Genomic DNA, 15,797 nt, shown 5'->3' with positions numbered 1-15,797 from the left:
ATGCCTAGGCCCTGAGCACGACGTCACTAGTTGTCGCTTTTGTGCTAGATTCAACAAACGCACTATAAAAAGACATTTTAATTTTGGTTTGCACTACTTTGGCCGAAGGTTCAATTACGCTATGCCATCGGATCTACCGACCTCAATGCCTAAAAAAACACAAAGACAAGGATAAAGACAGGCATCCGAGGTCCAAAACTGACAACGAAACCTCTTCTAGGCCAGTCGCTGGTTCTCAGTGAGGTGCTTTCGCAGCCCCTGACATCCGCTACCTCAGAACCACAGGCCGCTTCCGACTCCCACGTGGAGACAACTAGGCCTCTGGAAACTCGAGGTATTGGGCCTACGGAAACTAATCCCTCAGATGGGTCCGGAGCCGCTGAACAGGCATCGGCTTCTGAGGGTGTTTTCAGACCTTCACAACTTACCATTAAAACAACAGCCAAGACAAAGGTACCATTAAAGACAAAGAAACAAGTACAGCATTCTCCTGGACAGTCCTCCATGCCTAAGAAACAGATGCTTAAAATGGCCGAAGACCTCATTACTCTAATCAGGGTTGCCATCCCCCTCCTGAGAAAAGGCCTAGGCAGGATACAGGCTATGATTCCTCTGATCAGGGTTTCCATTTCCTCCGATTCCTCTTCAGACCAGGGATACTCTCTACCCCCCTATGAGGACTCTGCTGCTGAAGAATCTATCCCTTCAGCCTCTCCTCCTGAGGATTACTCTTTTGGGGAAACTTTGCATACCATGAGGGAGCATTTCCATTGGGAAAGTCAGGATTACTCAGAATCCAAGAAAAAGCTCCGGGATTTCCTTTTATTGCCTCAACACAGGCCGCTGGCTAATCCGCCTGTGCTAGACATTGTGGATGATGTGTTCTCTGAATCTAGCTTATCTCCTGATTCTTTGTCCCTGCTCCAGCCAAGCCAGACAGGTATTATAGAGTCTTTGACTCTCATATGTTTCTTTACAAAAACCCTTCTGCTGATCCAGAAACTATTTCCCAGGGTCCAAAAAGGGTTAAGGCTTCCATTGCAAAAAATCCAGTACCTTCTGACAGAGATTCCAGAGCTTTGGATAGATGAGGGAAGAAAGTATACACTTCTGCAACTTTAGCAGTAAGACCTTTAAATTGTCAGTTTCACATGCTTAAGTACCAACAATATTTAATGGCTTAGTTGAACAGAAAATGCTCGCAAGCTCAGAAGCTCCTGATTGTAAAGAAATGCAGGATTTATTGCATGCAGTTGAACAAGTGGGAAAACATACTCTGCAATGTGGTTTTGATTCTTTAGAGGCTTCTTGTAGAGCCGCAGTTACAGGTTCTGTGATTCGGAGACATGCTTGGTTAAAAGAACAGAGTTTACCGGATCATGTTAAGGCAAAATTATTGGATGCTCCTTTACAGCATGATACCTTGTTTGGTGTTAAGGCGGAAGAGGTGTTAAAGAAAATGGAGAATAAAGCTAAATCTATGCAAACAGTCAAGGATTTCTTACAGGTACAGCCACCTCGGTTTAGCAGAAATTGGCCAACAAAGAATTGGTCCTTTCCAGTGTCAGACCACAGAGAGGCAGATACAGATGCCCAAGAGGCAGATCTCAACCCCAAGGCTCAAACAGACAACGACAGTGGGGCACCTAAACTCCAAAAGGAGGTGAGGACAAGTCTCAACCTTACAGGAAACGGTCACAATGACTTTTCCCTTCGTACGCCAAGCACGTCCCTTTTGAAAGCCCCCTTAGAGGGAAAACTAGCACTTTTTCTCAAAACTGGCAAACAATCTCCCAAGACAAATGGGTTCTGAATATTGTGACTCAAGGTTACAGGTTCCACTTTCATACTTTACCAAGGCTAAAAGGAATGCCAGACCTGCCACAAAATCAATGGGCTGAGGCACAAAAACAAATTACAGCCCTCATGGATATGAAAGCTACTCAAAAAGTACCACAACGGGAACAAGGGCAAGGATTTTACTCAAGACTCTTTCTAGTACCCAGAAAGGACAAGGCCTGGAGGCCCATACTAGACCTTTCAATTCTGAATACTTACCTGGATATTCCAAAATTCAAAATGTTGACATTACAGCAGCTTCTACCCATGCTGGGCAAGAAGGCTTGGCTTGTTACTCTGGACCTCAAAGAGGCATACCTGCATGTCCCTATCAGGCAAAATTGCAGAAGATACCTCGGATTCAAAGCTGGTACAATGCACTACCAATTCTCTGCACTGCCCTTTGGCTTATCTACTGCACCCAGGGTCTTCACAAAGTGCCTGGCACCAGTAATTGCATTTTGCAGACAAAAAGGAATTCAAATATATCCATACCTGGATGACTGCCTCATTCAAGCAGAGACAAAGGACATTCTTCTACAGCATCTGGCGTTTGTAAAAAGGTTGATAATTTCTCTAGGGTACACAGTAAATGAAAAGAAGTCAAAACTAGTGCCCTCGCAACAGATTATATTCCTGGGTGCCAGCTTAAATACAGCGGCCCAGATGGCTTGCCTCACGCCAGACAAACAAGTTCAACTAACTCAACATTTTCAAATACTGGCAAAGTCCCATCTCCCTGCAAGAAAAATTCTGCAGGCCCTGGGATTCATGGCATCCTGCATACTACTAATACCATATGCCAGACTGCATATGAGGAAATTACAGTGGTACCTAAAAAGTGTTTGGACTCAACACTCTCACAGTTTAGAAGCAGTAATACCAATGATTCCCTGCCTACAACAGGAATTTCGATGGTGGGCACAGGCATGTCACCAAAACAAGGGTCAGCCTTTCACCCAACCCACAGCCAGGCAAACTGTAACAGATGCTTCGGATTACACCTGGGGAGCACACATGGCAGGAAAATGCATTCAGGGCAAGTGGACCACAGACCAGATGCATCTTCACATCAATCATAAAGAGATGTTGGCTGTTCAAAATGTCCTAACAGCTTTCAAGGACCTTCTGCATCCAAGACAATTATTACTAAAGACAGACAACACCACAGTAATGTGGTACATACACAAGCAAGTGGGCACTCATTCTTATCCCCTATGCAGGCAAGCCATGACCTTGTGAAACACAGCTCTAACATATCAAGTTCACCTGCAAGCACAATTCCTGCCAGGAAAGAAAAATACTCTGGCAGACGATCTAAGCAGAAATATCATGGACCCTCACGAATGGAAATTGAATCCACAATCTTCAGCATGGTAACGCAAAAATGGGGATGCCCAGACATAGATCTTTTTGCCTTCCCACTGAATTGCCAACTTCAAAAATTCTGCACAAAGACTTATCACAAACAAGCATGGAAAGTGGATGCTCTTTTGTTCAGCTGGAAAAACCTAGAAGTTTATGCCTTCCCACCACTGCCTCTCCTTTCAAAGGTACTCCTAAAAGCCAGACAAGAAAAACCACAGATGATCCTGATTGCTCCAGACTGGCCATGCCAGCACTGGTACCCTATCTTAAGGAACTTGGCTCAAGGCCCACCATGGATTTTGCCCCAAATTCCACACCATCTGACTCAACAAAACAATCAGATCCTGCACGGTCAGCTCAAAACCCTAAACCTGGCTGCATGGCAGATACATTAGTCAAACAGGCAACACCTCTCTCTAAAGCTGTTATGGATGTCATTTTGGAGGCCAGGAGGCCGAGCACCAGGAAAGCTTACTCAGAAAAATGGAAGAGATTCTGCACCTGGAACCAGGCTCAAAGCCTTGGCCCTCTTGTTCCAAACATTCCTCAGATTTTACAATACTTAACTGAGATGCTGGACAGAGGCCTATCTTTTTCATCAATTAAGATCCACGCCTCTGCCATTTCAGCACATTACAACACGGATCCTCCATTATTCTCTCATCCCTTGCTAAAGCAGTACCTCAGAGGGGCTAAAAACATAAGACCGCCCCGGAGAGCACCAACACCTACTTGGGACCTCAGTTTAGTTTTGGAAAAACTGACCCTACCTCCTTTTTAGCCAGCCAATACAGCCGATCTAAAATTTTTATCATGGAAAACAGCTCTGCTCATGGCAGTAACTTCAGCACGAAGAGTCTCAGAGCTACAGGCATTAATGGCAGTGGAACCTTTTATAATTTTTCATCAGGACAGGGTTTCTTTAAGAACAAACCCTACCTATATGCCAAAGGTGATATCTAGTGTGACTCTAAACCAAACCATCCATTTGCCAACTTTTTATCCAAACCCCCAGAATAAAGGGGAGAAACTTCTGCATTCTTTAGACATACACAGGCAGCTATGCTTCTACTTGGACAAAACAAAAGCTTTCAGGAAAACTGAGCAACTGTTTGTATCATATGCTCCAGGATCAAAGGGCAATGCTATCTCAAAGCAGACTATTTCCAAATGGATAGGACACTGTATACGTTACTGCTACACAGAGCATGGAAAATCAGTCCCAAATACCATTAGGCCACATTCCACCAGGGCAACAGCCACTTCAACAGCCTTTCTCAGAGGAGTACCTACCAAGGAAATTTTGGAGGCTGCAACTTGGAGTTCAGTGCACACCTTTACCAAGCACTACCACCTGCCTCTTTACTCTAAATCCAGAGCAGGATTTGCTACTGCAGTTCTGCAGGGCCTCATAGCCAATCCTAACTCTTTATAGACCAGCCACCCAACCTTAGCTTTGGGATTCTACCCAAGTGTAATGACTGCAGCAGTGTAACACGATGAACATATTACAGTTTTGTACCTACCATAAATGTAGATGTTCGAGTCTTCACACTGCTGCAGTCCAGGTTACCCTCCCTCCATCCCCTCTGAACTAGCTGGACTTATCCATACCTTTCTATCCTATACAACCTTTGTGGTGTATTTGCTTGTAACTGAAGTTATTGCTTTTATTTCATACGTATATTTTTCATTAGCAATATGTATTGCCTACCTATTGGGGACACCTGACATCTGGGGCAAGAAAAACTGAAGGAAATGGCGTCGGCTGCATCTTGTATACCCCTGGCGCACTGACGTCGGGGAAGAAGCGACAGCAACTGACGCCGGACCAAGACTTTGAAACTCTGGCCGACTGCGGGACCGCCTGACGGCAGGATAACCCAAGTGTAATGACTGCAGCAGTGTGAACACTCAAACATTTACATTTATGGTAGGTACAAAACTGTACTTTCCTTGTGCAGGTCCTCTTCTCTGGGACTTTTGATTTTGTGGCCCTGCCTTTCAGTTACTAAGTCACCTAACCCTGTAGCATGAGAGTTTACTGGTGAGGGTATTTCCAGTATTTGCAGCTTCTCCTCTTCCAGATTTACCAGGCCTTCAGGGCCAGAGAGGACTGCCCTCTCCCATACTGCTTCCCTCTTCTCTTGAGAAAACCTTCTGTGTCTTAAACCATTCTTTATTGTGTTTCCTGAGGTAGCAGGAGCCTAAATAAATTGGTTGATGTTCATCGTGTTACCCTGCTGCAGTCATCACACTTGGGTTATCCTGCCGTCAGGTGGTCCTGCAGTCGGCCTGAATTCCAAATTCTTGGTCTGGCGTTGGTTGCTGTTGCTTCTTCCCTGACGTCCGTGCGGCAGGGGTATTTAAGAGGCATCCGGCGCCATTTTCTTCAGTCTTTCTTGCCGCGTGGTGCCCGAAGCAGAAGCAGTTCGCAAGTGCCGGTCGGCCGACACCTGAGATTTTCGATTTGAATTTCAGTCCGAAGTCTTCATTAAAGCGAAGTGCCCCGTTGGGGAACATTTTCTTGCCTCAGTCCGATGTCAGAAAAAGTTAACAATTGTATTTCTTGTGGGAAGCAAATACCTCATAAGGACTTCCATTCCTATCGTATTCCTTGCCTAGGCCCAGACCACGACATCACAGCTTGTCGGTTTTGCACTAGGTTTAATAAACTAACTATCAAACGCCGTTTTGACTTCGCACGGCATTACTTTGGTGGGAAATTTAATTATATCATGCCGTCGGAGCAGCCGTCGACCGCCACTCATAAAAAACGCAAGGATAAGGACAGGCAGCCTAGGAATAAGCCAGACACCGAGGCCTCAGTTGGGCCCGTCGCCGGGTCTCCGGTTTTCAGTGAGGCGCCTACGTAGCCCCTGACGACTGCAGAACTGGTACCCCAGACAGCTGCGGATTCCCAAGCAGAGTACACTAGGCCGATGCAGCCTTCTACCGACACCGGAGCAGAACTAGACACCGATGCAACGCAAACATCTTCGGTTGCAGAAGGTGTATTTAGACCGACTACACTCACCATTAAATCTTATGCTAAACTTAAAACTCCTTTAAAACCAAAGAAAACTGTACCCCAGGCTACAGTTCAAGGCCCCATGCCTAAGAAACAGATGCTTAAGATGGCTGAAGATTTAATTACCCTTATCAGGGGTTCCCATCCCCCTCCTGATAAAAGACCAAGACAAGAGGAGGATTATGCATCCTCTGACCAGGTTTCTCTCTCCTCAGATTCTTCTGAGGAACAGGATTACACTTTTCCACCTTATGAGGATTCTGAGGCTGAAGATTCCATTCCCTCTGCCTCTCCCCCTGAAGACTACTCCTTTGGGGAAACTTTGCATACCATGAGGGAACATTTCCACTGGGAAGGCCAGGATTACTCAGATTCTAAGAAAAGGCTCCGAGAGTTCCTTTTACTACCCCAGCACAGACCTCTTGCTATCCCTCCTGTTTTAGATATTGTGGATGATGTTTACTTGGAGTCTAGTTTAAATCCAGACTCTCTACCTCCTGCTCCAGCCAAACCCGACAGTTACTACAGAGTACCTAACTCACACAAATTCCTTTATAAAAGCCCTGTAGCTGACCCAGAAACAATTTCCCAGCGTCCTAAGGGAGCAAAAGCTTCTATGGCTAAAAATCCTGTGCCCTCTGAAAGGGATTCCAGAGCCTTAGATAGATGGGGAAAGAAAATGTACACCTCGGCAACTCTGGCTATGAGAGCATTAAATTGCTAGTTTCACATGCTGAAATATCAACAGTTCCTGATGTCTCCATTAAAACAAAAAATGAGCACACATTCTGAACAGCCTGAATTCAAGGAAATGCAGGATCTGTTGCATGTAGCTGAACAGGTGGGCAAACATACCTTGCAATGCGGATTTGATTCATTGGAAGCTTCCTGTAGAGCAGCTGTTACTGGCTCTGTCATACGTAGACATGCTTGGTTAAAAGAACAAACCCTCCCTGACCATGTTAAAGCAAAATTATTGGATGCACCTTTACAGCAGGATGTATTATTTGGTGTCAAAGCAGAAGAAGTTTTAAAGAAAATGGAGGATAAGGCAAAGTCTATGCAAACAGTCAAGGATTTTTTGCAGGTACAAACCCCTCGTTTCAGCAGAAATTGGCCAACAAAAAAATGGTCCTTTCCAACTTCAGACAGATCACATAGGGGCAAATACAGATGCCCAAGGGCAGAGGCCAGTCACAGGGCCCTTACAAACCTCACCAATGGGGTTCTGCTACCCAGAAAGGAGGAGAAGACAGGCCCCAGGCTAGCAGAAGACAAACACAATGACTCTATCTTCAAACTACCAAGCAAATCTCTCCTGGCAACTCCCTTGGGGGGGAAACTAGCATTTTATGCAGACAACTGGCACATCATCACAAAAGACAAATGGGTTCTAAACATTGTCTCCCAAGGATACAGATTCCACTTTCATACCTTACCAAGGATCAAAGGAATGCCAAACCTGCCACCAAATCAATGGGCAGAGGCACAAAAACAAATTACAGTTCTCATGAACATGAAAGCCATTCAACAGGTACCTGCACAGAAGCAAGGGCAAGGTTGTTACTCAAGACTCTTCCTAGTCCCAAGAAAGGACAAAGCATGGAGACCCATTCTGGATCTTTCAATTCTGAACACCTATCTGCAAGTACCAAAATTCAAGATGCTAACACTACAGCAGCTTCTTCCCATGCTGGGCAAGAATGCTTGGCTAGTCACTTTGGACCTCAAGGAGGCATACCTGCATGTCCCTGTCAGACAAAATTGCAGAAGATACCTCCGCTTCATTGCAGGTTCAATGCATTACCAATTCTCTGCACTGCCCTTTGGCTTATCTACTGCACCCAGGGTCTTCACAAAATGCCTGGCACCAGTAATTGCATACTGCAGACAAAGAGGAATTCAAATATACCCATACCAGGACGACTGCCTTATTCAAGCAGAAAGCAAGGACATTCTTTTAAAGCATCTGGCATTTGTCAAACACCTTCTAAGTTGCCTAGGGTACACAGTAAACGAAAAGAAATCAAAACTAGTACCCTCACAAAACATAATATTCCTGGGTGCCAGCTTGAATACAACGGCCCAGATGGCTTTCCTCACGCCAGACAAGCAACGACAGCTGTTTCAATATTTCAAAATAATGGCAACAAAGACCCAACTCCCTTCAAGAAAAATTCTGCAGGCCTTGGGATTCATGGCTTCTTGTATTCTTCTAATACAATTTGCAAAACTGCATATGAGGAAATTGCAATGGTACCTGAAAAGTGTATGGACTCAGCACAGCCACAACTTGGAGACAATGATACCACTCATTCCCTGCCTTCAACAGGAATTTCTATGGTGGGCACAGGCATGTCACCTCAACAAGGGTCAGCCTTTCACCTTACCCACAGCCAGGCAAACTATGACAACAGATGCATCGGACTATGCCTGGGGAGCACACATGGCAGGGCAGTGCATTCAGGGCAAATGGACTACAGATCAGAGATACCTGCATATCAATCAAAAAGAAATGCTAGCAGTGCAGAATGCCCTAACAGCTTTCAAGGACCTTCTACACCCAGGACAACTACTGATAAAGACGGACAGTACCACAGTTATGTGGTACATAAGCAAGGGGGCACACATTCCTACCCTCTATGCAGGCAAGCAATGAACTTGTGGAACACTGCAATCTCTTACCAGGTTCAATTACAAGCACAATGCCTGCCAGGAAAGAAAAACACATTGGCAGACGACCTAAGCAGAAACATCATGGATCCACACGAATGGAAACTAGATCCACAAGTATTTGCAATGATAGTTCAAAGATGGAGACGCCCAGACATAGATCTATTTGCAAGCCCCCACAACCACCAACTTCAAAAATTTTACACAAGGACCTTCCATCCACTAGCTTGGAAAGTGGACGCCCTCTCATTCAGTTGGAAAACATTAACAGTTTATGCCTTCCCTCCACTGCCTCTTCTAGCAAAGGTGCTGCTGAAAGTCAGATTAGAGATGCCACAAATGATACTTGTTGCACCAGACTGGCCATGCCAACATTGGTATCCAATTTTAAGGAATATGGCCCACGGTCCACCATGGATTTTGCCACAAATTCCTCACCTGCTCATCCAGCGAGACCATCAGATTCTACACAGCCAGCTCAAGACTTTAAATCTGGCTGCATGGATGTCATTCTGGAGGCCAGGAGGCCCAGCACCAGGAAAACCTATTCAGACAAATGGAAAAGATTTTGCGCCTGGAACCAGGCTAAAGGCCTAAACCCCCTTGATCCAAATATCCCTCAGATTCTACAATATTTGACTGAGATGTTACACAAAGGACTTTCCTTTTCATCTATTAAGATCCACGCCTCAGCAATTTCAGCACATTACAGCACGGATCCTCCTCTATTTTTACATCCACTCCTAAGACAGTTCCTCAGAGGGGCTAAAAACATAAGACCACCAAGGAGACCTCCAACACCTATTTGGGATCTCAACTTTGTTCTGGAAAAGCTTACACTGCCGCCCTTTGAACCAGCTTTTTCAGCTGATTTAAAATTTCTTTCATGGAAAACTGCCCTACTACTAGCAATAACCTCAGCTAGAAGAGTCTCAGAGCTACAGGCACTAATGGCAGTGGAACCTTTCATCATTTTTCATAAAGACAGAGTCGCTCTACGAACTAATCCTTCCTTTATGCCAAAGGTGGTATCCAGTGTGGCCCTAAACCAAACCATTCACTTGCCCACCTTCTTCCCAAATCCCCAGAACAAAGGAGAAAGACTCCTGCACTCTTTGGACATTCACAGGCAATTACGTTACTACTTGGATAAAACTAAGGCTTTCAGAAAAACTGACAAGCTTTTTGTGGCCTATGCTACAGGATCACAAGGAAAAGCTATCTCAAAACAGACCATTTCAAAATGGATAGGACATTGCATACATTTCTGCTACACACATCATGGGAAACCAGTACCTGCTAACATTAGGTCCCACTCCACCAGGGCTATAGCTACATCAGCAGCCTTTCTCAGGGGAGTGCCAACCAAAGACATTCTGGAAGCTGCTACCTGGAGTTCAGTGCACACCTTCACCAAACACTATCACTTACCTCTGTACTCTAAGACTAGAGCTGGTTTTGCCACTGCAGTTTTTCAGGGCCTACTAGCTTCTTCTAACCCTGTTTGATTCCACCTCCCATCCTTAGCTTTGGGATTCAACCCAAGTGTGATGACTGCAGCAGAGTAACACGATGAACATAGTACAGTTTTGTACCTACCATAAATGTAGATGTTCGAGTGTTCACCCTGTTGCAGTCCAGGTTACCCTCCCTCCATCCCCTCTGAACTAGCTGAACTTATCTCTACCACTTCTTCCTATACTACCTCTGTGGTGTATTTGCTTGTGCCTAAGGGTTTTGTTTGATTTTTATATAACCATATATATATATATATATATATATATATGTGTGTTTTGCCTACCTATTGGGGGCACCTGACATCTGGGGCAAGAAAAACTGAAGAAAATGGCGTCTGATGCCTCTTAAATAACCCTGCCGCACTGACGTCAGGGAAGAAGCAGCACAGCCAGACCAAGACTTTGGAATTCGGGCCGACTGTGGGACCGCCTGACGGCAGGGTAACCCAAGTGTGATGACTGCAGCAGTGAACACTCAAACATCTACATTTATGGTAGGTACAAAGCTGTACTTTTCCTTTCTTCTATGAGCACTGCTTCTCTTTTGGAAGAGGTTCTCCCCAGAATGACCAGGAAGTGGGACATCTCCTAGATGCAACAGATGTTGATTGGCTACAGTCCACTTAGGGGGCCACCTATGCCACTGGGTACTTTGTCCACCAGTTCAGGTTATAGTCTTGTGTGCATTCCGAGACTAGCTTCCTCCCCTGCTTGGTTGGCCACTGTGCCATTGGGCCTACAACAACCCCGCCACATGCCGAATTTACTGTTTTGTGCCTTAGAGCTGGGCATTATTATTTGGTATTTCGCATTGCCCATACCCCCCCCCCCCGAATTCTAGTATATTTCTCATTCTTTCTGCCTGGACAGTTTTGTTGCTTGGGAATCAACACAGTCATTGGACTTATCAAGAAGGTTCTGTGATAGTTGTAACACCTATGATCTTAGTGTATCACTTGCTGTATAGTGAAGACCTGCCTTGATAGGGCAGAAGTACCCTCTCTTCATACCCTCTCTTCATACACTTGTTTGAGGGCAATTCCTCCTTCCAGCCTTGGCTTTTGGAACCTCTAAACTGGGCAAGTACTAATGCTGGGGATGCCAGCTCTCCATTGTTGTAGCAGCAGGATACTCTGCTGGCAAGGGGGGAACTGGCAGGAACTAAGAATGAGTATGCTCTCATCATTGTCTGTAATGTCATTGCATGCATCAACATGTGCATACATCTGTACCAGAGTGTGGAAATGTCTGGAAAAGGATAGAGGATACTTATTGTTGAAGGATAAACCCAGTGATGGGACTTGTCAAGGAAAGGATATTGTTCATGATCAACTAATGTAAGAATACATTTGTTGTTTCATTGATTCATTTGGCCATAGTTATAAAATAAGGAACAGCAACTCCAGTATAAGGGCTTTTGGTTTAAGTGACTAATGCTGAGATAAATACATTAATAGTAAAACAGAAAACTATTAAAGATCCTGAATACTAAGAAAACTAGGCTTGTTCACAAAACACTAGTGATCACTAGTTTGTAACTGCTGATCTCTTTGCTGGAAGAGCAAATTAATGTATTGGGGATTCCCCTTTCCTGATGATGATGACACACCTTGGAGTTGATGTTTACACGAGTTGTGGAAGTGAAGGGTACGTTTGGTTGTGGGCTTGGATGTGGTGTGTTTAATTGTTTTGGAATGTCATGTCCTCAAGGTTTCACTCATTTGTGGTCATGGTTGTATTAGGCAATTACAAATGAGTTGGCATTGTGTCAGGGAGTAATTTTTGTTGTCTAAATATAGTGATCTTAAAGCTATGTGGATGCAAGCAGTATTCATTTTAAGTGCATATTTGATGGAATCACTGCTAGCATATGTAATGTGGTACACGTGCATTAGAAATTTCCATTTAAGTTATAATTTATTCTTTGCAATTGAAAAAAAAAACATCCGAATTAACTGTTAGCTGTGGTCTTTGTATTACACTGTTTGATTAGGTTTACTACCAAATCACAGACCACCTCTTCCTGAAGGTCACATACCAAAGAAACCAAAGCCTCAGTTCAACAGGTGAGCCACTTTTATACAGTATGAAGATAAGCAAAATAGATGCTTTGAGGTTTAGGTGAACGTTATTTGTTTAACTTGTCTGTTCAGTGCGTCAGAGTTGCTATAATGTTGTGCATAACTGTGTAACAGAAGTAGAAATACACAGAAACCATCAGTGCACAGCTTTGAAACTGTTTATTTTGCATGTTATCGTGTTTCACAAATTAAAATAGGCAACATAGGTTCAGAAAACAGGTAAGCAGCTTATTTTCATTGTGCTGCGCGTGTATAGCCCATTGTCACACTGTATGTTTTCTTTTGGACAAACTGCATTATTATAAGTGTTGCATGTGGTACTAAGTACCCAGACTTTGACATCAAATATGAAATTGCATTATGAAAAAGGTATACCATGAGGAATTAATGTGCAGAGATGTGTGTATGTCTGTCTTTAGAGTTTCTGAAGTATTGGTAGCAATGTAACTGTAACAGATGATGTTCATCGTGTTTCACTGTTGCAGTCATTGCACTTGGGTTATCCTGCTGGCAGGCTACCCGCAGTAGGCCTGAATTCCAAAGTCTTGGTCCGGCGTCGGTTGCTGTCACCTCTTCCCTGACGTCAGTGCGCCAGGGGTATAAAAGATGCAGCCGACGCCATTTTCTTCAGTCTTTCTTGCTGCGCGGTGCCCGAAGCAAAAGCAGTTTGCAAGTGCTGGTCGGCCGACTCCTGAGATTTTCGAAATTGAATTTCAGATCCAAAGTCTTCAGTAAAGCTAAGTACCCCATTGGGGAAACTTTTTTCGTGTTCCAGACCGGTCAGAAAAAGTTAACAATTGTATTTCTTGTGGGAAGCAAATACCTCATAACTATTTTCACTGTTACTGTATTCCTTGCCTAGGCCCTGACCACGACATTGCTAGTTGTCAGTTTTGTGCTAGATTTAACCAACGCACTATTAAGCGTCTGTTCGATTTTGCTTTTCATTACTTTGGCCAAAGGTTTAATTGCATAATACCGTCAGAGCAGCCAACGACCGGAGTTCATTAAAAGCACAAGGAAAAAGAAAAGGACAGGCATCCGAGGTCCAAAACCAACAATGAAGGCTCGTCCCAGCCAGTCACTGGTTTGCTGGTTCTCAGTGAGGTGCTTTTGCAGCCCCTGACACCCGCTACCTCAGAGCCACAGGCCGCCTCCGACTCTCACGTGGAGACAGCTAGGCCTCTGGATACTCGAGGTTTTGGGCCTTCGGAAACTAATCCCACAGATGGGTCTGGAGCCGCTGAGCAGGCATCGGCTTCTGAGGGTGTTTTCAGACCTACTCAACTCTATATAAAGCCAACTTCAGCATCAAAGACAAAGACTAAAACAGTTTTAAAGACAAGAAAACAAGTACAGCATTCTCCAGGACAGACTTCCATGCCTAAGAAACAGATGCTCAAAATGGCCGAAGACCTAATTACTTTGATCAGGGGCTCCCATCCCCCTCCTGATAAGAGGCCTAGGCAAGACACTGAATATGATTCCTCTGATCAGGTTTCCATTTCCTCTGACTCCTCTTCCGAACAGGGATACTCTATTCCTCCCTATGAGGATTCTGATGCTGAAGAATCTATTCCTTCAGCTTCTCTTCCTGAGGATTATTCGTTTGGGGAAACCTTGCATACCATGAGGGAGCATTTCCACTGGGAGAGCCAAGATTATTCAGATTTTAAGAAAAGGCTCAGAGACTTTCTTTTACTTCCTCAGCACAGACCTCTTGCTATTCCTCCTGTTCTAGACATTGTAGATGATGTCTTTTCAGAGTCCAGTTTGTCTCCCGACTCTTTATCTCCTGCACCTGGTAAGCCAGACAGATACTACAGGGTTCCAGATTCTCATAAATTCCTATATAAGAACCCTGCTGCTGACCCAGAAACTATTTCACAGGGTTCCAAAGGGGTCAAAGCTGCTACTGCAAAAAACCCTGTCCCCTCAGATAGAGATTCTAGGGCACTGGACAGATGGAAAAAAGTTTACACTTCTCCTACCTTGGCTGTAAGGGCTTTAAATTGTCAATTTCATATGCTTAAATATCAGCAATATTTAATGTCTCTGTTAAAACAGAAAATGTTGACAAATTCTGAATGTGCTGAGAACAAGGAATTGCAGGATTTATTGCATGCAGCTGAACAAGTGGGAAAACATACTTTGCAATGTGGTTATGATTCACTGGAGGCCTCTTGCAGGGCCGCTGTAACAGGCTAGGTCATTAGAAGGCATGCTTGGTTAGAAGATCAGACTCTGCCTGATCATGTTAAAGCAAAATTATTGGATGCTCCATTACAGCATGATACTTTGTTTGGTGTTAAGGCAGAAGAGGTGTTGAAGAAAATAGAGGATAAAGCTAAATCTATGCAGACAGTGAAGGATTTCTAACAGGTGCAGCCACCCAGATTTAGCAGGAACTGGCCTTCTAAAAATTGGTCCTTTCCCATGTCAGACAGGCCACAAAGAGGCAGATACAGATGCCCTAGAGGCAGATAACAGCCCTAGGGCTCATACAGGCCCAAACAGTGGGGTGCTTCTACCTCCAAAAGCGGAGAAGACAAATCGCAGCCATATAGGAAACAGTCCCAATGACTTCCCTCTGCCAATGCCAAGCATTTATCTTTTGGCAGCACCCTTAGGGGGAAAGCTAGCACTTTTTTCACAAAATCGGCACATGATTACCCAGGACAAATGGGTTTTAAATATAGTCTCTCAGAGCTACAGGTTCCACTTTCACACCCTTCCAAAGGCAAAAGGTATGCCGGACCTGCCACACAATCAATGGGCAGAGGCACAAAACCAAGTTTCATCCCTCATGGACATGAGGGCTATTCAGCCAGTGCCACAACAAGAGTAGGGACAAGGATTTTGCTCAAGACTTTTCTTAGTACCAAGAAAGGACAAAGCATGGAGACAAATTCTGGACCTGTCTATTCTAAATACTTTTCTGGACATTCCGAAATTCAAAATGTTGTCTCTGCAGCAGCTTCTGCCCATGCTGGGCAAAAAGGCTTGGCTTGTAACTTTGGACCTCAAAGAGGCATACCTGCATGTCCCAATCAGACAATCTTGCAGAAGATACCTCAGATTCATAGCTGGCACAAAGCACTACCAATTCTCTGCACTGCCCTTTGGCTTATCTACTGCGCCCAGGGTCCTCACAAAATGCCTGGCACCAGTAATTGCATTTTGCAGACAAAAAGGAATTCAAATATATCCCTACTTGGACGACTGCCTTATTCAAGCAGAAGCCAAAGACATTCTACTAAAGCATCTGGCGTTTGTAAAAAGATTACT

At 44.5% G+C, this 15,797-nt stretch overlaps 1 protein-coding gene across 2 annotated transcripts in view; it reads left to right on the top strand.

Moving 5' to 3' along the window:
• The window catches only part of MRPS18A (mitochondrial ribosomal protein S18A), a 285,618-nt gene that overhangs the window by 146,700 nt on the left and 123,121 nt on the right, over positions 1-15,797 (top strand). The window contains exon 5 of one of the 2 annotated variants that reach the window (XM_044060430.1): positions 12,422-12,494. The exons of the other annotated variant lie outside the window; for it this stretch is intronic. Coding sequence (XP_043916365.1) covers positions 12,422-12,494 — 73 coding nt within the window. The remainder of the gene's footprint in view (positions 1-12,421; positions 12,495-15,797) is intronic. 2 annotated transcript variants of the gene reach the window in all.

This window comes from Protopterus annectens, chromosome 1.part0 (assembly GCF_019279795.1).
Source record: "Protopterus annectens isolate FY-2018-M chromosome 1.part0, PAN1.0, whole genome shotgun sequence".
Taxonomy (NCBI): domain Eukaryota; kingdom Metazoa; phylum Chordata; order Ceratodontiformes; family Protopteridae; genus Protopterus; species Protopterus annectens.
The sequence above is the reverse complement of the archived record's forward strand: the minus strand, read 5'-3'. Positions and strand labels throughout refer to the sequence as shown.